The following is a 22,034-nucleotide window of genomic DNA, read 5'->3' on the forward strand; positions in this document are numbered from 1 at the left end:
GGAACTCCACAGAAACCACACTTATAGTAACCTTAGCACCTTCCTATACTACAATGTAAGAGAGGAAACTCCAAAGGTCACCGTGAGGCGTCAATGTGGTGTTCCACTGAAATACATAATGGGAAAAATGAAGGTGTCTACATCTGGAAATGTTAATTTCAACTGTTAGCGTTGTGACCGGCCACCTGTTTAGTAGATTCAAAACATTCTGTAATGTGTCATATAGTCTTCTCTGTTAGCTATGACAAAAAATCTAAGCAATAAGCATGGGACTTGATGCAAATGATGGTAGCATTAGCTAACAGGACCACCAGAGAACCTTGAAACAAACTAACTTATTCAGCCACATTGTGTGACATGACACGTGTCACGGTAGTGTGCACACATAGTGTGTGTCTAGAGCCCTGGAATACATGCATTTCTAGACCATTTACATCATGCATCAGTAAAAGATGACTCAATTACCTTGCCTTGGACACATCTAACTATATTGCCATTGTACAGAATAACTTAATAGTAAACATGCAAGAGAGAGTGCAGAGTCCACAAATAGCTATGCAACATTATAAGTTCAACTCAGGACATTGTAAAAATCCTACAAAGAGGAGGTAGACTAATGCCTGTAAATTGTAACGAGGAGGTAATTCCTGTAAATATTAATTCGTATTCGCCGAACTGGCGGGCGCCGCCATGCCTTGCGATTACGTGACGTACAAACCGAACTGACTGCATAGTTTTAGCTCAGATTCAGTATGGATAGTGTCCCACTACGAGGGAAATATACCGCGTTTACGTTTTGTTCAGCAGAACTGCACACTTGTCTGTCGCGCGCTGCAACTGGCTCTGAGTCTGTATGTAGTTGTTTCCTGTAATTAGCTTATTTTGATCTTAACGTCATCAATCGACAAACGTACTTGAGAAAGTGTCTGGATGACGAGACTGCAGCTACGTCTGGCGCCACTTTCCCTCTTTTGATGCGGTTGTAACTAGCTATGATGATGAAAATGTTAGCTGAACTAATATCTAGTGTCAATAATCCCTTTTCCTTTCAGGTTTTGATGAGATATGCTCATTTGTGGGCTGAGTATTGTGACACAAAAATTAATTTACTGTATAGCTAGCTTCAGCATAGCCTATAACTAGTTCAATTCGGTTCTAGTAACTTTAGTCTGCTTTTCGGAAAGACACACAGGAACCTCAATTCCATATAGTTATGCCATCCAGAAGGAGACTACAGAACAACAATATGCATTCAACCCATGGAATACAGCACTATTCCAGCCGGCATAAGAAATCATAACCTGAGATACAAAAACCCACTATACGTATAGTTCCCATGCAGCTGTAAATCAAATCTAGCTAGTAAGGAAGTAATCTATAAGGCAGGTGTGCATGCAGCCAATCCTTGAGGAAAGCAACTTTTAAATTCTTATATTGCTAACTCATTACAGACAAGATGTCTGTGATGAGTTAGGAATATAGACATAGGCTATACCAAAAATAAAACTTTCTGATCCATTAGCTTGCCAAATCAAAGTACGTATATACATTCCAGCAAAATGGAGCAAGTGCCGCACCCATAGACAATCCAATAAAAATGTGCACCTTAGTAATAGTATCATGTGTCACCACATCTAAAGAATTGCATGTTTGTATATTATATGTTTGTTAAAGCAATACTCTTGAAATGCTAGAGATCACAGTAATAAGAAAAGCACTGAAGCAAGGATTGTATCTGCACCCTATACCATATTTGTACCCAAAACCATATCTGCTCCCAAAGCATTTTTCGGCCTGTTCTGTGTTCAGTACAATACTATTTCGGTAGTGCATTGAACTGAAACCCACTACAAGTTTAATTGAAGTGCAGATAAAATTTCTAACATGGCAGCGATAGGCACATCTTAATGCACATCAGTTCAGTGCAAGTGTCAGTCCCTCATTGGTCAGATGGTGACTTGAAAGTATCAGCTAACTAATTTAGCATTGCCTATCACTACCAGTATTAGCTACGTATGTTAAATCCATGGCTATAATAAATACATCATCATGAAAACACACTATACGCACGCACGCACACATACACACACATACTACACACTCACATACTACACACACACACACACACACACACACACACACACACACACACACACACGTACGCACACACACACACTACTATAACATGTGTGACATCATCATACATCACAGTATCCCACGGTCTCAGTCAGCAAGCCTGAATTGTCTGTTGTTTGTTCAGGAAAATGAACAAATGACAAAAGAAAGAATACAGGCTGGCTGGAGAAATTATAGTAGCACTTACAACCCTTGTAGAGCTATTTTTAGGTCATTCAAAAAACTGCCAGGGACATACATCTTCATGCAATAGATCGTGTCCACATTTGAATATAGCTACAGTTTTTTTGAAAGCTCATTGTTATTAATAGTATACATCAAGTTGAGAATACTTAAAATACATTCCTGAATGTATTATGTATATCCCTCAGACAGTCCATACAAAGAAAGAATATCAGAACCAGTAGCTAAGGTCTTATGTAATATAACATAGCAAACCAGAGGCCTCAGGATAATGTTTACAGGAAGGACATATTAGCCGGGCAAGCCTAGCCATGTATAATATATCACATCTAACAGCCGTTTATATAGAGTAGCAGATAGCTGCCTGCTCAGGCTTGCCCTGTAATGTATCAAGCATCTGTCTATAGTCTAACAAAATACACATGCAGCCATACAAGTTATATCTGTTTTCGGTATAGCTTATTATATTGAGGCGTTTTCAGTAAATATAAGGTAGCTACATATTGTCTGCTATATATGAATGTTGTGACTAACCAAGCGTGTAGGATAGTAATGTGAGAAGTCCATGCTGTATAGACATGCACCAGTGATCATGATTTCATCATGCATATTTGCACTATCACACCCATCTCCATATAAAACATACTAACAAAACATATAAAGACAAAGAGAAAATGTATGTACAAATTACTGTTATACAGTCAGCTAGTTCATAAGGTCACTCTATATAATGTACACAGATACAAATTAAATAAATTGTGTTTATTTGTAATTTATAAAAACAGTGAAGCAGAAGAATCATTGAAGGGGAGCTCCACGTGCAGTGATTGATGAATTCATTACTTGCAATAAAATTCAGTGACATAATAGGTATGAACTATTCTGCACTTGATCTCGCAGCACCACACAAACTCACACACTTCCTCTTCCTTTTTCACTTGCTTCTGTATTACCGGACCACCACAGCACAAAACAGCACAACTTGATGGACCATTTTTGTCCTTCCAACACTGCCTACCAGATGAGCCATAGATTCCATATGTCAAATTACGCCTGCAAAAGTTTGGAGAGAATTCACAGTATGCCAGTTCAGAAGATGTCAGTGCAGGTGCACTGGGTTCAGCAGGTTCTAGTTTACTCCCATTGCTTTTCTCAACACGTTTTGCCACATCATATTGTGACAACAGTTTTTTCCCGATCTCTTCAATATCCGCTACTGACTTAAAGCAGGTCTTGACTGAACAACTCCCTGATAATCCATGACAAACACATTCAGTAGTGGTCTCACCCATTACCTGTACAATGGATAACACATACCATAACAGCTGTATGGCGTCTCAGTAATGAAGTGGGTTCTTGGGTGGGTTTGCAATAACAACCCTTTAAGGCTTCTTCAATTAATTGAAACCATACGATATTAACTTACCATTCTTCCAACTTTATTATTTTGCAATGCTGCTAGTCCAGTGCAGGTATCATCAGCTACTCCTGTGTCGGTGAACTGTTCAGCAACTTGACTGCCATATGCACAGTTGTCCCCACAGCCTGATATGATGACGACGCCATTTATATTGCTTGATGGCACAGAGTAGTCGCATGCACATGACTCCAAGTTCTGCTCTTTACATTGCTTTGCCACCTCTCTGGCTATCCCAGCACTGGTGATGGCATTGAGAAAAGCTGTTTCACGTGTACCTGTGCAAAGAAAAAACTGATAAAGATGTACTTTATGGTTGGAAGTGTTTTTAGAAGAGTGTATGAATATAGTCTGTACATGTGTAGATTTGTTATCACAAATGAACTCCTGCAGTGCATGCTAGCCTCATTTCACATCCCCCTTTGAGTTTTTACAGAAACCCTCTAAGTGCTTTGACGCCCTTCCGTGCTACAATAGAATTCATCTTGCAGCAGTTTCATTTGTACAATCATTTTCACAGATTACTGCTCTAGCATACTAGTGTTTCAGATATATACTCTCAGCTATCATATCTATAGCTACGTATCGGTACGATTAACTCCGTAGCTAACACACCTCGTTCAACAAATTTTCCAAGGTAGGAGGGACCAGAGTCGAACACGCTGCAATTCCAAGGCCTGTCCCTAAACAGCTTCTGGCACTCATTAAGAGCTCGCAGTATTCCAATGGTGGTAGTTGACAATAGCTTAGCGTCTCTCTGACACAGTCTGATCTGGGTGTCACTCAAAATGCCATCAAACAAGGAGGGATCGAGACAAGTTTGATCGATAGGAGATGTCACATCTTTCGGGTCCAACAGTTCGTTCGTTTTGGTAACAACAGACCTGCAGGTCATATATTACAATAGTCAATATGTTGTATAACACGACATTGTATATTAAACATGTTGTAGTTAGCGGCAAACTATACTTACCACCAGCTCGAACCATAACCGGGATGGATTTGTACTAGCACTGCTAGTAGCAAGACGGTAGGAGAACTTGTTCTGCACATCTTTTCACTTTTGAAGTAATTTATAATACAGCAACTCCACGACAACTTTATATAGCTATAAATTAGTTGATTGTCTAGCCGAAATCTCGTTAACGTAGGACATCAGGTCCGTAAAATTTAAACTCCGGAGTAGGAGGTAAGGTAAATGCGGGTATTTCCGGACAGCGTACAATTCCGGACACTTTGGTACCTTTATCAAGCTAGCCGAGTAACGAAACAACGGATTGCCTTGAAATTTCTGCTGTGAATAGCTATTCTTATAGGGATTATAAAAATCGAAAAGTGTGTTCTAGTTGATTCATTCTTGGGTGCTATACACGAAGTGTCCGGAATTGTGCGCTGTCCGGAAATACCCGCATTTACCTTACATCACTACATTATTCATTAGCTATAATTATGATGTCATTGCATACATCAATGTACACATATATGAAGAAGAAAATAGGTAAAAGGATATAACCATATATGACAGCCTAGTCAGTGTGACTGCTTCTGACTGCTCTATTAGAATATTTTGCTTTAGTATTTACTGACACTGCATGATCAGACTACGAATTTGATTTAGTTTAATTACTTTACAGAATCATACAATATAAGTGTGGGGTGGGTGACAGGGTGATTCTGAGGGTCTACCAGTGACTTGCGCTGGTACTGCCTGCATGAAAATAACCTTTGTACAAAATTAGCTACCTACGTATATCTTATAGTTATAAGTATACATGAAAACTAAACAACTACAATGAGCTACACAGCTGGTATCTGCAGAAAACAATCACAGCATAAGCACATGTATACGTTGATTAGAAGGAGGTGAGAATTGGTTGTATATAGTCAATCAGATCTCGGTAGTGTGCATGGCTGGGTGAATATTATTCTACTCTTCAAAAATACGATTATGCATGGGTATACTATAAAATGAAAAGAATTAGACTATCTTGGTTGTCTTATATGTAATGTGTATGTAATGTGGCTATAGCAGGTCGATAACGTTGCATGATGGTGAAAAATTTTACAGTCTGCTAGGCTAAGATAATTGATTCAACATTGATGGAACAGAGCTATATATATATATATATATATATATATATATATATATTGTAGCAGTAGCACTCGACACCTGGCTGCTGCTCATGTCTGTTTGTTCGCATCAGTTGATGTTGTAGTAAAGTCCTACCGTTGAGTTGTCACTTAAATGCGCTTTAGAACTTTTATGCTCTGATGTGCTTATTGAGGCGGTCAGACATAGCTATAAGAGGTGATCATGATAATGACTATTTATCTTACATGTCTCCAACAAAAGGACCCATGATTATGATGTGAGCTGTTCACCTTTAAAACCATTCTTAGAACAAATGACAGCTTTTATGATAATTATACATGTGCATGGGTCTGAATCAAAGAAATACTTTGGCAGCTCATTCACATCCTCTATAGGCAAAAAGCAGAGGAGCTTTACAAGGCATGGTCTTCAAAAGAGCCATGCAAAAAAATTAAAGGTGGCAGCCAAAAATGGCTGTAATGATGTTAATTATAACAGCATCACGGAGTGATTTTATAGCATCTTCTGGCCACCATCTGAGATCAGTTCTCACCATGGCTTTTCTGCTTGGCTATTTATGGATATAAATTTTATGAATCCAAAATTTGGTGGGACTTTTAGTGAACAAAACCATAATATAACTGAATTTCAATTTTTCTTAATATCCCATAAACATTGTGTAGGGGGGTGTATCTATGATTGCATAATTCCCACATGAATGTGATATAAAAAACAATATGGAATGATGCATACATCGAATTGTGAAACAGACATCATGGCATGTAAAATGCACTAATTGGTTGTGTGTATACTCTACATTTTCAGTCTGTAGCTAATTAGTGTACTCTACATGATGGAATGTTTTCACATGATGGAATCACATCCAACATGTTTAGTAGAATTCAGCACACAATTTGATACATCCGCAAGTATACCATAACTTGTAAATTAACTTTTATCACTTTCATGTGGGAAATTGGGAATATGTACTGTTTGCAATTATAGTGCACATTCCTGTATTAACTTGTACAACATATCTCATGCATCAGTGTTGGGAGTAACGCGCTACTTATGTAACGCGTTACGTAATATTATTACTTTTGTGGTAACAAAGTAATATAACGAAATACGCTATGAAAACAGGTAATATAACGCAAGATACTTTACTTACAAACGTAACGCGTTACCTAAGTAATATAATTACTGTAACGAGTCTAATATATGACGTAATATTATTATTAAAAGTAACGAAGTTACTAATCTCGTTAGTAATCCTCTGAGTAACGCCTAACCACAACGAAGTAACGAGGCCTACTGAATGAAGCTTATTCACTAGCTTCTTACTTATAACCAAGGTTTGCACATTGTCCAACAACGCAATCATGTCACGTGATAAGGTGGTAGTTTCACACGTGACAGCTTAAGGCTGTGGACACAAAGTAATATAATATGTAATATTATTACAGTTACTTTATTTTATGGGTAATATGTAACTGTAACTAAATAGTTCTGTTGCAAGTAATTTGTAATATGTAACTAGTTACTTTTACAAAGTAACTTGCCCAACACTGTCATGCATAAATACTGTGTACTTACTACTACTTACTCTACGTGTCTTCATTCCATCTTGGTGCCATAATTTCAAATAGTACTACTGCTACAATAAACAGATCACTGATCCCAATACTGGCCACCAGTGGTCCATTTTGTCACTATCTAAGGCAGTATATAGTTGAAATGATGGTCAGTCAAGATGGAGTTAGTATAGGTCATGATCAGTGCTGTATTGTATAGTTGTATCAGTTCAGTATACAGTATTGGTACCTGCCCAAGGCACATTTTTTCCCTATTTATACTATACATTTCAGTTTTTTACCAAGCATTAAATTCACTACCATATGAAACTGCCATGAAATGTTTGTGTGAAATTGCCATGAAATGTTCATGAAAAAATTCATATGGTTTTCCCATGAATTTTACTTTTTCATGAGTACTGCTTCTCATGAATTATGACTTTTCATGGGCACTACACCCATGGAATCTTAACAGTGCTACCAAAAGGCCAGAGATTCATAGGCATTTCATGGCCTGTGAAAAACCTATGAAATGAGTTTGCTCTACTCAATACAAATTAATGCATGCAGAGATTGCAGACAACATGATGTATGTTAAAAAGCCTTGGCACGTGAGACTATATACATAATTGTGCAGCATCATATGGTGAGTAACTAACTTGTCAATGCAGACAATTACTAATAAGCTGTCAGAAGCTGTATTTAAAAGTGACTTTAGTCCCGAGTGATGAGCATGTTGTTGGCATAAAAGTGCATGTTTTAGTACAAGCAGAGGTTGGCAACCAGATTTGACATAACCAGGCTTCCATATACATATCCAATTCCTTGACTTTAAACGTTTGTAACTTGACCACTCTGTATGCTATTGACCCACAAATTTCACATCGTGCGATGACTTTATGCTGGAATAACAACATGCATAAGAACTGTGCCTTATGGCAGATGTAGCTAGATGTTATGCAATCAGGTGTGGTCGATAAGCCATACATTATTGCAATGTTATTTAATCCCATAGAACTGAAGCTTGGCAATGGGCAATATAGCTCAAGAAATATATATATATATATATAAATTTTGTTCTTGATGATCAAGAGCATATGAAATGTCTTCCATTGCTGGGTGACACAGAGTGGCGTATCCTGAATCCATGCACACTATAAAAGGATTTCAGTATATACATATATAGAGTTGTTGCTCCGTGTGAGCACTGGGTATGTTTTCTATACAATCCTCTTGTGTAAACACTCACTTGAAATCTTTTGTATCTGTAGCTATGTCAGAGTCCCATCAACCATAATTATAGAAAGTTCATGAAATACCACCTTTCTTATGCTAAGGCATCCTTTTACTCTCAGGATTTTCATTCTATACTATAAGTGTGTCCCAGTCATCTTGTACCTTGGGTATATGTTCTTATTATTATTGAGTGACCAGCACTGAAGGTCTGACGGCAACTCGTGCTGCAGCCTTAGGATTACCTAACCTAATTGCAAAGACTTAGACTTCAATGACTTATAGCAAATAAGGTATAACAGAAAAGGGGCCAAAGTAAGGAAAAAAATCCCGAATTCAAACTGCAGGTCACCCAATGTCTAGTCAGGGCCACACTCCTCCACGAGGGATGGATTTTCTTCTTTAAACCTAAAGTATTTTCTTCCTATGGCCTATAGCTATAGGGTTGAACATAGAGGATATAATGTCAGATCAGCAGTTCTACTGTTGTACATTACACTATCAAAGCTTCTTAGACTGCAGGTGCAGTCTAGCTCCTACACCTATACATGCTCTATAAGTTCTACACTTTGTTAGCTTTTCTTCTTTTTTATGGAAATAGTTTAGTCTGTGGTGGACATGGCTTCAAGAAAATTTTCAGTAATTGACATTGTTACCTATTGAGCATTATAATACCTCGCTGCCTCAATCCGTCAAATTTAATTTTCAATCCGTCAAATTTAATTTTCACTATTTAATTGAATATTCAGGAATTCAATGTACAGCCATAGCTTATACAAACATTACAGATGCATGTCTATATCTACACCCAGAGAGTTGTACTGAGCTATAAATGTGCTGTAGAACTATACGTGCAGGTTGCATGGCCAAGCATATACAACTGTAATGCTGTTTATCACTAAATCTGATGCAACAATATTATACTATCACCATAACCTTCCATATTTGGAGGAAAATATATCTACCTAAAACTTAGTCAACTAAATGACCCACATTTTGATTAGTGGTCTGATAAAGCTCGACCACCTTCAGTCAACCAAACTAATAGTCCAGATATATATAGAGCCATTCAGGCAGACTTATGGCCATATTCATAGCTTTCCACTACCAAGTCAAGCTATTGCTGCATAATAGATTATCATGATTGTAATGGCTGGACCAATGATTAATACTTTACTTTTTAGTTATAAGTTTCTTGTATGTATATGTATATAAATTGTAAATTGCATGCATGCTCTGGAGCTGTAATGTTTCACAGCTCCCTGGGATAATATCAGCATAAGCTGCCTATCCCAGTGACAAATCAATCAATCAATCAAACAATCAATCAATCAAACAATCAATCAATCAAACATGACCATATGCATGCTTTTTAAGCGTAATTCTTAATAGAATATTAGAATGCAGGTAATTCACATGTAGTACAAACTAAGTACACTAATTCAGATGAGTATTAATTGTGACAGGTAGTTCTTTAGTGATAATCACTACACTTGCCACAATATTTGATATGGATGGGCTTTTTGAAAAGAAGGGATGTTCACTACTTTTAAACCAGGTACTTCAATGCATTTGGACCATGTCAGTCTGTCTGTCTGTATAGCACTTTCACTGCTTAGATTTGATAGCAAGTTAGCATATACTATTTTAAGATGGCAATGGCAAATCATCAGATCAACATAGTAACAGTTTGGACTACATGCTCAATTTAATGTTTACACATGTAACATTTACTTATTAATGAAACTATGACAAGTCAACAGATTGTAAAAAAAAGTTGATGAATTGAATTTTACATCAGTGTGTATTGTAATTTTCCTGTAACCAATATATAGCCATTTAAGTGAATAATAAACATTGAAATAATAAACAACTGAAAGGTTACAAAAAAGGTTGCTGGGTTGATTTATATCAAATATGTTGCATATATTACACCAACTGTAGAGTATTCTTGTTGCATCATTCCAACACAAATGCCAAATTGATAAAATCAGCACAACTGTTTACATCTGCTCATGATTATTTCCTTTATGAACAGTTAAAACAGGTTAGATGTGAGCAATATCAGTGCTAGTCCTAGCGATGATTTTCAACTTGACCAAAATGAAATAGAAAGCCAAATGCTTAATTAATTACCATCCGAAGTGGTCTCAATTACCCTAAATTTATTTAGTGACAACCCTGTATAGTAGAGCAGCATAGTACCAAAAAAATGGGCACTTCGTGCACTTTTTGATACAATTATAAAACTTTCCACACAAATTGTGCTCCTCATGACATATGTTATTTGATATAGAGCCATCACAGATTTTACCTTTGGTGACCTTTAGAGCCATTTTTCACTGAAAATTTATCATTTTTGTCTTTATCTCCCTGAGGCATTACTAAAACATGGTATCAAATTAAAGGTGTTGATCTAAGAACTATATTGACTTTTGTTTGAAGTTTGTGTCTCATTCCACTACAAAGTTATGATCATTTTTGTAAATCATAAAATTCTTTGCCCTTGGGGTGTAAACTACTAATGGGCAAGTTATTCATAGAATTTCATAGTTAATATAAACAATCATAACTTTGGAATGCAATCACCTATTGACTTCAAATAAAAGCCGAGTAGTTCGTTTTAGCAGCATCTTTAATTTGAAACTGTGCAAAATGATGCCTCAGGGAGATAGACAAAAATAATGAATTTTCAATACAAAAAATGGCTGTAAAGGTCACCAAAGGTCAAATATGCAATGGCTCTATATCCAAAAAAATATGTAACAAGGAGTACAACTTATATGGAAAATTCCATAATTGTATCAAAAAGTGCACAACTATCGCACTATGCCGCTCTACTAGTATGGATTATATGGAATTCTTTGCCTCATAATGTGATGTACACACCCTACAATAGCAAGATGACACTGTTAAGAACCAAATGTCTAACTATTGTAACTTGACCTAATGTAATGATCAGTCCACTTATACAATTGTCCTTGCACTGTCAATACACTAAATAGGGAATTAGGCTAGCTGTTTTGTCTATATGTATACATATCTGTACATATCTGCAAGCAGCTAGGTGAATAGCTATAGTAACTTGCTGGCATGCCAGCTAGGTGGAAGGCTTCTAAGGATTCCATAACGGGTCAAGTATCATGCAACCTTAGATTTGTTAACTAATACTCATGCAAGAAACTTTTGTATCCTGCTAATAGCTACTATTGCTAGTTTTTTTATGGTGCCAAGTGATAATAAATATGTTACTGACATAATTCTCTGGAAATATCATGATAAGGAGTAACTACAAAATACTCTAATAAAACATACAACTGATTGGTCTATATCTTAAAATGTTTGGTTTCCATATTCACAGTAATTCTGCCACAACTCTCATTATTTTTAGATAGCTAGTGACCATCACTACATAAACATATTGTGACATTAAGTCCTCACTATTATTTTTACTGTACCAGTAATAGCCAGAGTAACTTCTATTATTACCTTCAATAACTTTACGATGAAGTGGAATGCTCTCCCTGAATGTGTTGTCAACTTACCTGTCTTAGAACATTCATTTAGAATATTGTCTTTACAATATGCTGTGTATATTTTGACATTAATAGAAATGGCGTGTTATAAACACATTAACATTTCAGTTGTGGTTATAAATTCAAATTTCACAATTTTCAAGTAAATATAGATATAGTGCTGGATGAATATAGCAAGTAGTCATAATTATGAAGACACATGTACACATTGTCAAATATGTGTTTTCACTGATTTAAAGGCAATCATAAATTATTCCAAAGATGTTTAAATTAGTGAAATTGTATAATAATTATACAGTGAAATACAATCATACAAGCACAAAATGAAAATTAAAAGCATACGAGGGAGGAATTGATCAACCTGATGCACCGGGAACAATTCCCTCATCAGTTGATGTAACACAAATTTTAATATGTGTAATAGAACAGTCAACGTATATTCTTCAAGTAAAATCTACACATAGGATTACATGCACCTTTGTAACTATGTTTTAGAAATCAAATTTCAGTTTAGACATTGTGGATGCATAAAGTTTTTAAAAGATTCACTGCTTTGCGACTATTAATGATTTCCTACGATATACAGCAATCTCAAAGTTAATTCAAAGTATTCAGTAGCTGGACTTGATAATCTCCTGGCTGTACCCCCTGACTCATTGCTACACAGTAGTCTCATGCACTACTTCATTTTTATGCTGTATCTTCCATTTAGTATATCCATGCAAAACAGCCAGGCTGTATAAAAAGGTGCAGCCTCAAAAAGCCAAAGTTGTGAAATCTGCACCCTAAAGGCCGCACCCTTTTATACAACTTGGCTGTTTTTGAATGGAGTTCACTTCTTTTTTATAGTTTAAATATATAGTATATACCCAAAGCTAGCCAACCATAAACTGACTTTGAGGTTTGTTTTTTACACAAATCATTGTTCTTCTTATCTACAGATGCAATGAAGATGATATGACAAACTAGTGCTCTACCAATACAGAAAAAAGTGTACACAAGAATTCTGTACCAAAAGTCCTATACAAAGCCACTCAGGTATCAGGGGTATATAGATCTGAGGAGGCATCTGAGCAGGTAAGCATTATTATATCTATGATCTGAGCTAGGTTTCCAGAAAGTGGTCAAGCAGTCAGCCTGTAAAGATTATAATAAAAGGCCCACTTTGTAAATATTCTAATAGAACACTCAATGCCATTAATATAGAACGATTAATGTTACTGTTTGTCAATTATAATGATGACATTGAGGATGTCATCATTATATTCTTTGAGGCTGTAATACTTTTAAAGAAGGACTGTTTGGCATAGATTAATTTCCTGAACTATTTTTTGTTACCCAAACCCAGCCACATGCATACAAGCTTTGGAGCTTGTTTTTCTGGTTTGTAAGCACAATTAATGAAGAGCTAAAGTTATAGTCATTTTGTATTGCACATTTTATATGGCTGTTAATAATTTTATAATATTCTAATACAGCAAAGAGTTCAAATGCAACAGATACAAGTGTGCATTTTTCTAAATGTTAGTGTATGCATATTGTGTTCATGGGCAGCAATTGGAATCATTCATCATTACTGGCAGTAGTACTCAGTAGCAGTATAATTGCCAACTACTTCACATGTGACAGAACAGCACCAAACAAACTTGCATTGTTCTTTGTTCTTTATCACTAATTTATGATCTACAGGACCTCCACAGCACATGCCACTACAACTTGAAGGACCGTTTATGCCCAACCAGCACTGCCTACCAGAAGTGCCATAGATTCCATAATTCAAGTTACGTTGGCAAAAATTGGGAGAGAATTTGCAGTATACCAGTTCAGAAGAACTCAGTGAGGGTTCATTAGAAATCAATGCATTAATTTTGTCACTTTCAATATGCTTAGCATCGTCATATTTTGTCAACAGTTGCTGTCCAATTTCCTCAATATCTGGCACTTTCTTATAGCAGGTTACCACTGTGCAGGTACCTGATAACCCATGGCAAATGCATTCGACTTTAGTTTCATCATTTAGCAACTACAAAACAACAAGAGCTATTACAATTATGCCCATGCTATTGCTATACATTACACATATACACACATGGTAAGTTATATCATTATACTGAATATACTTGTACATTATGCATGGGTTTTGGCTAAAATAATGTGACCAGGTCTGCGAAAAGGGATCTAATAGCCTTTCAAATTGTCAAGTTTGACTAATCATAACTCCTCATGTTTTCAACCTATCACCTTCATATTACACCAAGCCATAGTGCTATATATATGTTAGGGGTATAAGGGGACTAAATTTCAGGGTGATACCAGGGGCTAAAAAAAGGGGCTAGTTGTGGCCAAAAAGCTAGTTGTAAATGACTTTTTGGCTAGTTGTAAATGGTGATTTGGTTAGTTGTAAAAGTCAGACTCTAAATAGCAAGCTGCATCGCAGAAAAAAAAAAAGTCAAAAGTTACATAATTTTATATGTGCTGTGCATGTTTACAGTGTAATGTTGAAATTTGAAAATGTAACTTAAGATCCAAACTTGAGATGGCCATTTTCAGAATTTTCCATTTGTGGTCCACTAAAATTGAAACTTATAAGTTATGGTCATTTTCACAGTCCACTATAGACATAAAATAATTGCCTTAAAACTAATACAACAATATAGTTTGATATAAAGAGTTGGCTAGTACGTCACTGTAAGTTTGTTTGCTATTTCCTAGTTCCAGATCACATTCAGTTATCTCAAATTGCTTCCCCTTGTCACAATTAAATATGCATGCCCCTGAAATCCCTTCAATCATTCCCTTCACTGCGGACATTTCACTACACAACAATTGTGATACTATAGAGCACAAAATACAAAATATGTAATTCTAATGCAAAAGTAAATTTTGTTTATATGTACTACTACCCCCCCATTTCAGGTTTGGGCTAGTTGTAAAAATTTTTAGCCACTGGGCGATACCACATTCACAAGTCAAGCTACAGGTTGCCAAGTACATGCATTGAAAAGGCTATAAGACCCCTTTTCGTAGACAATAGTTTTTTTTTTGTGTAATGTCTAGTTCCTAATTAGATATACCAAAGTGCCATGAAAGCATTGTTGGATGGTTTCTGGTCAATGTTTTGTGAGAAAGTGCAAACTTTCATGATCCCTGTAATATATACAGTCCGTATATGATATATCATACAATAGAGCTTTGGGTCTCAAGCTAGTCATGATAAACTTAAATAGCCATAATCATGCCCAAAAATACCTTTATTGCAACCCAAAACTCTTCTAATATACATATATACAGATTGCTACAAAAGATTTTAAAATATTCAGTGGAATTTTCTACCAGCTCACTTACTAGCTAACTGACCAGCTATGAGCTTCACTGCTGCCTGTCACTTCAGCAGAACAGGTGTCTTTTAATTGGCATACTACAATATACTTACATACAGTGCAATTCCACTGACAGTGCAAAGTGTCAATTCGTGGTACCAAATTATGGCTTTCGCTTTGCTAACTAGCTAGTTAGCTATCACGGAAAAGGTCTTTGTAGTGTGACCGGATTAACTGATTGGCACTTTTCATACTGTTCTTCATTTGTAACGCTGTGTAGAAGTTTCATTAGGAATCATAGAAATACAAAGTGATACTAGTAGTCATTTAATCCCATAATTCAGCCAATGGTATAATAGCTATATATATAGACTGAAGTATAGGGATCAAATATTTGCAGGTGTAGGTGATGTCTGCAATTTTCACTGCTTTTATTTCTATCAACTTAAAGTTCTTAACTTTCCTTGTATACTTGACTTATCACAGCAATGGAAGGAATTTAACACCAATTTAAAATTGCATATATATATATACAGTGTTGGGGGTAACACGTTACGTAATGATTATTACTTTTGTGGTAACGAAGTAATATAACGAAATATGCTGTAAAAACAGGTAATATAACTCAGTTACTTTGCTTGCAAATGTAAAGCGTTACCTAAGTAATGAAGTTACTGTAACGAGTCTAATAATATGTAATATTACAGGTTTTTGCAATTGAATTCGGTGACTTTGCAATTGAATTCGTCCCCGTTTGCAATTGAATTCGTCGGTTTTGCAATTGAATTCGTCCCATTTGCAATTGAGTTCGTCGCTTTTGCAATTGAATTCGTCCCGTTTGCAATTGAATTCATCGGTTTTGCAATTGAATTCATCGCTTTTGCAGTTAAATTCGTCCGTAACAAGAATGGCAGCTGGAGGAAACATGAAAACATGATGTAGCAGCTGCTACAAGAACTTGTTCAAGTACAACAGTAGTAAACAACTCTTTATAAGGCAATAATTCTTCCTCTGCAGCCTCTCCAGCAACATTCCAAACTCTACTACGCCATTCGCGATGGGTGTGGTAACTCGCGAGCAAGCTAATTAACTTGTCAGACAGCTATCAGCTTCGTGTACTACCAGCTTCAATTACCTTCTAGTGTCTCAAGTGTAACTCTCCACGGCATAAATAGTTCATTTCTTAATGAACGGGTTGGTTTCTTGGAGCCGTTTTGTTTATGACGAATTGTAATGCAAACGCGACGAATTCTATTGCAAAACCGACTAATTCAACTGCAAAACCAACGAATTCAATTGCAAACGGGACAAATTCAATTGCAATACCGACGAATTCAATTGCAAATGGGACGAATTCAATTGCAAAGGCGACAAATTCAATTGCAAAAACCTGTATTACTTTAATCTCATTAGTAATCCACTGAGTAATGCCTAGCCACAACGAAGTAATGAAGCCTACTGAATGAAGCTTACTCACCAGCTTCTTGCTGATAACCAAGATTTGCACATTGTCCAACAACACAATCATGTCATGTGTTAAAGTGGTAGTTTCACTTGTGACAGTTTAAGGCTGTGGACACAAAGTAATATAATATGTAATATTATTATAGTTACTTTATTATAATGGGTAATATGTAACTGTAACTAAATAGTTCAGTTGTAAATAATATGTAACGAGTTACATTTAAAAAGTAACAGCCCCAACACCATATATATTAATACAAGAGATTCCAAATCCCATATAGCCATGCAGCTAAAGTATAAGTTTTGCAAAGATTCCTAATTCCTAACCAATAGTCCAATAATATATGTAATATATAAACCATGGCTATGAGCTGTATTGCACTTATCAACAGTAAACTTTCGATGACTGAGGAGGAGGGGTGTATATAAGTGCAATACACTGAAGTGAACCATGGTTCATATGATATATACCATGTTTCTACTGCACTACATTACTTACTAACAACCCATATGCACACAAACCAACTTAAAGTATATACTTACACTTAATTAACCATAGTTTGGCATGGTAGACACACTGGTAGCGTTCCTCTCGCAATTCAGCACACAATGAAGAATCGAATTGATTGTGGGACTTAGTAAACATATCTCCATATATCCCCAGGACTTTTCTGTTCATATCAACAAACGTAGGAGCAATGTTACTTGCTGCCACCCATCATCGAAGTTGCGAGGTATGGTTATAAAATGAACCCAGTGGTTGGACTCTTACTGGCTGGGGTGATTGATTGCCTAGCACGACGAAGGCTATTAACCTGAGTCAACTGGGTGATTAGTCATGCTAGCACGGGCATCATTTGTGTGTCCACATCAGGCTATCAGCTCGTAATCATGACACAGTAATGTGTCACATGACTTCCCAGGTGAGTAAATATATACTTACATACCTAGGTGAGTATATATATATATATATACTCACCTCAGGTAGGTATATATATACTCACCTGTGGGTTTGGGGTGTATATATGCCCTATATGCAACCAGCAGTGCCTTTGAAGTTTCACGTGATCATGGTATATATATATATATATATATATACCTGGCTTACCTGCATACTATACACTCACTGAATATAGGTATAACTACTTTGAACTGCCAACTAGCTATATTTTATTGAACTATAAGCAGGTACAGTTCTAAGGGGGTTTTACCGATTTCTGGAAACTAGTCAACTTTTCAGTTGAGATCAAAAAAATAATCAAAACGTTCGAACTTTAAGCCCAAAATAATGTGTTTAACTATTTGGATAGTTTATTACGTATAACCAAGAGTTAATAATAAGAGAGTGTCTAACGCTGTATAGGCCTGTAATAGATGATTGCGCAGAAGTTAAATGGCTTCCTTTCTGTGTAACGTATAGGGTTCTAGTATTTGTTCGTTTCCTTACCGCAATTAATTTAGCCGCACCGTGATGAATCCTCGAGAATATTCGAAGACTGAACTAAAGACTGAGCTGTATGTACAGGGAACAGTGCTCCTTCAATTCAAGAATGCTCAAAGGTAGGGTAACATGGCGATGCAGTGAAAATTCGAAGCAATACTCCGCTTTTGGTTCAGTGTTTATTGGTTTCTCAGACGCTCTCCCCCAGAGTCATCTTCGAGGTTAACAGCCACACTTCTTTACGCAACAGAGCGATGCTTTTTGTGGTAAACTTGAACATCACGCCCTTGTGTCTGGGATAGCCTTTGTGGTTAAATGCGAAAATATACTAGCCAGTCTGTACGTTACGTGGAAAAGAAGCCATTTAACTTCTGCACAATCATCTATTACAGGACTACACTGCGTTAGACACTCTCCTCTCTTATTATTAACTCTTGGTATAACTGTTAGTCATAAAAAATTGCTCTCTCCACCACAAAACAATCCAAAATGTTTCTTTTGTACCTTCAAGCAAATTAAGTGTCTCTAAAAATAATTATCGTTCTTGATTTCATACTTTCTGTGACTGGTATTAAATCTCTCTGTATAGACTTAGAATCAGCAGATTCTACATTTTAGGATGATTTTCACTCGTAGTTAACTAAATAAACTGTATATTAGGTTCTAATTCCAATACCATGTGTATGGACCCCGCCACTACTGGCTTAAAGTTGGAAACTAGTCAGCAATTTTCAATGTTGGGCAAGTTACTTTGTAAAAGTAACTAGTTACATATTACATATTACTTGCAACTGAACTATTTAGTTACAGTTACATATTACCCATAAAATAAAGTAACTGTAATAATATTACATATTATATTACTTTGTGTCCACAGCCTTAAGCTGTCACGTGTGAAACTACCACCTTATCACGTGACATGATTGCGCTGTTGGACAATATGCAAATTTTGGTTATAAGTAAGAAGCTGGTGAATAAGCTTCATTCAGTAGGCCTCGTTACTTCGCTGTGGCTAGGCATTACTCAGAGGATAACTAACGAGATTAGTAACTTCGTTACTTGTAGTAATAATATTATGTAATATTAGACTCGTTACAGTAACTATATTACTTAGGTAACGCGTTACATTTGTAAGTAAAGTAGCTTGCGTTATATTACCTGTTTTTATAGCGTATTTCATTATATTACTTTGTTACCACAAAAGTAATAATATTATGTAACGCGTTACATAAGTAGCGCGTTACTCCCAACACTGGCAATTTTTCTACAACTGCCCCTAACTATAAGAACAGCTCTGCAGAAAATATCATTATAGCTACAGAAGACTTAGCAGTAGCTATAACTTGGTAATGACAAACAATTTGTACGAGTTTAGCTATCCAGTTAGTGCTGTGCATACCGTATAGAGGGAAACTAGAAACTTTGGCGATTCGCTACAAATTCGCCAAAGTTTAACCCGCGAATTACTCGTAGCGCCTGAGATTAGTATCTTCATAGCTACAGATTGAGCTTGAATTCGCCAAAGTTTATTTCACCAAATGCGATTTAGCTTGCTATTCGCCAAAGTTTACCCCCGCCAAAGTTTCCCCCTATTGAGGCAGTCACTGGTCTATATTGAGTATAGCTATACCTTTCTTCCAACTCTGTTATTGTGTAATGCAGCTCGTCCAGTGCAGGAGTTAACCCTTAATCCAGCATCAGTGAACTGCTTAGCAAGTTCAATGCCATAATTGTCGTTATCTCCACATGCTGGTACGATGGTGGCTCGGGCGCCGAGGGTCGCGCCATATGTCTGCCGCCAATCCGATGGCAAAGAGAAGTCGCAGGTGCACCACTCCAAACTCTGCTCTTTGCATTTTCTTGCGACTTCTCTAGCTATCCCAGCACTTATGATGGCATTGAGAAAAGCTGTTTCTCGTGTTCCTAAGAATAAACCAAAAGAGCAACTAGCTAATTGTACCAGTGCAATGAGCTAGCTAGGTTTACCTCGTTCAACAAATCTTCCAAAGTAGGGGCCAGAGTCAAACACGGTACAATTCCACGGCCTGTCTTTAAAGAGTTTCTGGCACTGGTGGAGAGCTCGAAGTACTCCAATGGCGATGGTTGACAATAGCTTGTTGTCGCGATTGTGCTGGCACAACCTGATCTGGCGGTGGTTCAAGATGTCAGAGAATATGGTTTGGTTGGTACAGTCTTGATCAATCGGCAACTCTGTATTATTTGCATTCAGTACCGCGTCCCCTTTCGTCACAATGCGCCTGAAAAGGAGCAGTGGAATAATCAACACAATAGCTAGCTAATAGCCATACGAGACAGCTGCAATGTGAAGATGTAGCTATGGCTAGCCACTTACCACCACTTCTCACAATAGCTGATATGGAACTGCACTGTTAGCAATGCTACCAGTAAGAAAAGAACAGGGTTTTTCTTGCCCATTTGTCGCGTTGGCTAATAATTTTGTGCTGTTTTGTCAGCATCAGTGCGTTTTTACTGTGCGTTCATCACGGGGCGCCCGCATGCAAACAATCATGTCATGTACACATGACTGGTTTCTATGGTTACAGTGTAGATACTAGACATGGTCACAGTTAACTTAGTTACAAAGTTAATCAACTTGCATGCTGACACATCAATCAAGGTTGATCACAAACAAAGTTTTAGCTACCAGCAAGCTATGCTTGCTGTAGCTATATATACTGCAAGCTGATAATCATAGTTATATACGGTGAATAACAGGAGGTTTGAATGAAACCAGAGACCAGTCTCACATATACCTTTGCATGGTAGGAATAATCAAGCACAATAGTTCCTTCAGTTTGACCCAAAAGACTTTCAATAGGTTGCATCACTGCTGATCTTGGTTGCTGTCACAATTGTTTTGTCGATGTTGTTTATTTTAATTTCAGTATTATGCCTTTTCCAGAGCTCCAGGTTTATAACTTGGTACCCTTGAGACTATATATAGGTTTCCAATCTCTTATACTTTGTATATGTTGTCTGAAACTTCATGATGTAGGTTGTCATCACTACGAAATCAGTTTTTCTGTGGGAATTTCCTGTTGACTGGCTGATTGACTGATCAACTGACTGACTGATACAGCATATGGTGCTTTGCACTGTTATAGAATGTACGTGTTGAGCTGAATCATCAAAAACATTTAATAACTCATGGATGCAATTACACACAATCTTGAAATTTTACTCATTTGTAGTACTGCTTGACCCACTAAAAAGATTTCAAAATCTTTTTGTTCAAATGTCTAACATACTATTTATGATGAATCAAAATTTTCACCATACATTTCCTATGAGAAGCCATAAAAGTGCAATGTCCATTACAGCCCTTTTCCGAACTTGTAATGGAGCCAAACCATGGCTGAAATGTTAACTCTGTCCACTTTTAATTTTTAGCTGTTTTTCAGGATCCAGCTCAACTTGTACATACTATATAGATGTCACTTCAATCTGACAGGCGCCTTTTGGCATACTGCAGTAGATCTATGTGCAATGCCTGCATCATGGACTTTGTGTTCCATGCCGACAGCGCAAGGTGTTTATTCGTAGTTGGGGTGCACCACAATGCAGGTTCAGATTATTATAACATCAGACACCATTCTATATCTTTTAATATGGTGCGC

General features: G+C 36.7%; 2 protein-coding genes across 2 annotated transcripts; both read right to left on the bottom strand.

The window, feature by feature from the left end:
• Window positions 1–2,949: 2,949 nt before the first annotated feature.
• Window positions 2,950–4,872, bottom strand: LOC136243389 (protein Wnt-4-like). Its single transcript, XM_066034904.1, has 4 exons — window positions 4,710–4,872; window positions 4,352–4,620; window positions 3,746–4,014; window positions 2,950–3,614 (listed from the first exon to the last, which is right to left on the bottom strand). The coding sequence occupies exons 1-4, from the start codon at window positions 4,787–4,789 to the stop codon at window positions 3,159–3,161; spliced, it is 1,074 nt and encodes a 357-aa protein (XP_065890976.1). The 5' UTR covers window positions 4,790–4,872; the 3' UTR covers window positions 2,950–3,158.
• An 8,753-nt stretch (window positions 4,873–13,625) lies between these two features.
• LOC136243388 (protein Wnt-4-like) lies at window positions 13,626–20,864 on the bottom strand. Its single transcript, XM_066034903.1, has 4 exons — window positions 20,750–20,864; window positions 20,383–20,654; window positions 20,027–20,319; window positions 13,626–14,194 (listed from the first exon to the last, which is right to left on the bottom strand). The coding sequence occupies exons 1-4, from the start codon at window positions 20,830–20,832 to the stop codon at window positions 13,745–13,747; spliced, it is 1,098 nt and encodes a 365-aa protein (XP_065890975.1). The 5' UTR covers window positions 20,833–20,864; the 3' UTR covers window positions 13,626–13,744.
• Between the last annotated feature and the right edge of the window lie 1,170 nt (window positions 20,865–22,034).

Source organism: Dysidea avara, chromosome 13 (assembly GCF_963678975.1).
Source record: "Dysidea avara chromosome 13, odDysAvar1.4, whole genome shotgun sequence".
NCBI lineage: Eukaryota > Metazoa > Porifera > Demospongiae > Dictyoceratida > Dysideidae > Dysidea > Dysidea avara.

Coding starts and splice junctions, on each gene's coding strand:
- LOC136243389 (XM_066034904.1), bottom strand. CDS start 4,789: ATGTGCAGAACAAGTTCTCCTACCGTCTTGCTACTAGCAGTGCTAGTA. Junction 4,621..4,709: donor GGTTATGGTTCGAGCTGGTG/GTAAGTATAGTT, acceptor TATGACCTGCAG/GTCTGTTGTTACCAAAACGA. Junction 3,615..3,745: donor ATAATAAAGTTGGAAGAATG/GTAAGTTAATAT, acceptor TCCATTGTACAG/GTAATGGGTGAGACCACTAC.
- LOC136243388 (XM_066034903.1), bottom strand. CDS start 20,832: ATGGGCAAGAAAAACCCTGTTCTTTTCTTACTGGTAGCATTGCTAACA. Junction 20,320..20,382: donor TGGAAGATTTGTTGAACGAG/GTAAACCTAGCT, acceptor GTTTATTCTTAG/GAACACGAGAAACAGCTTTT. Junction 14,195..20,026: donor ATAACAGAGTTGGAAGAAAG/GTATAGCTATAC, acceptor GTTGTTTTGTAG/TTGCTAAATGATGAAACTAA.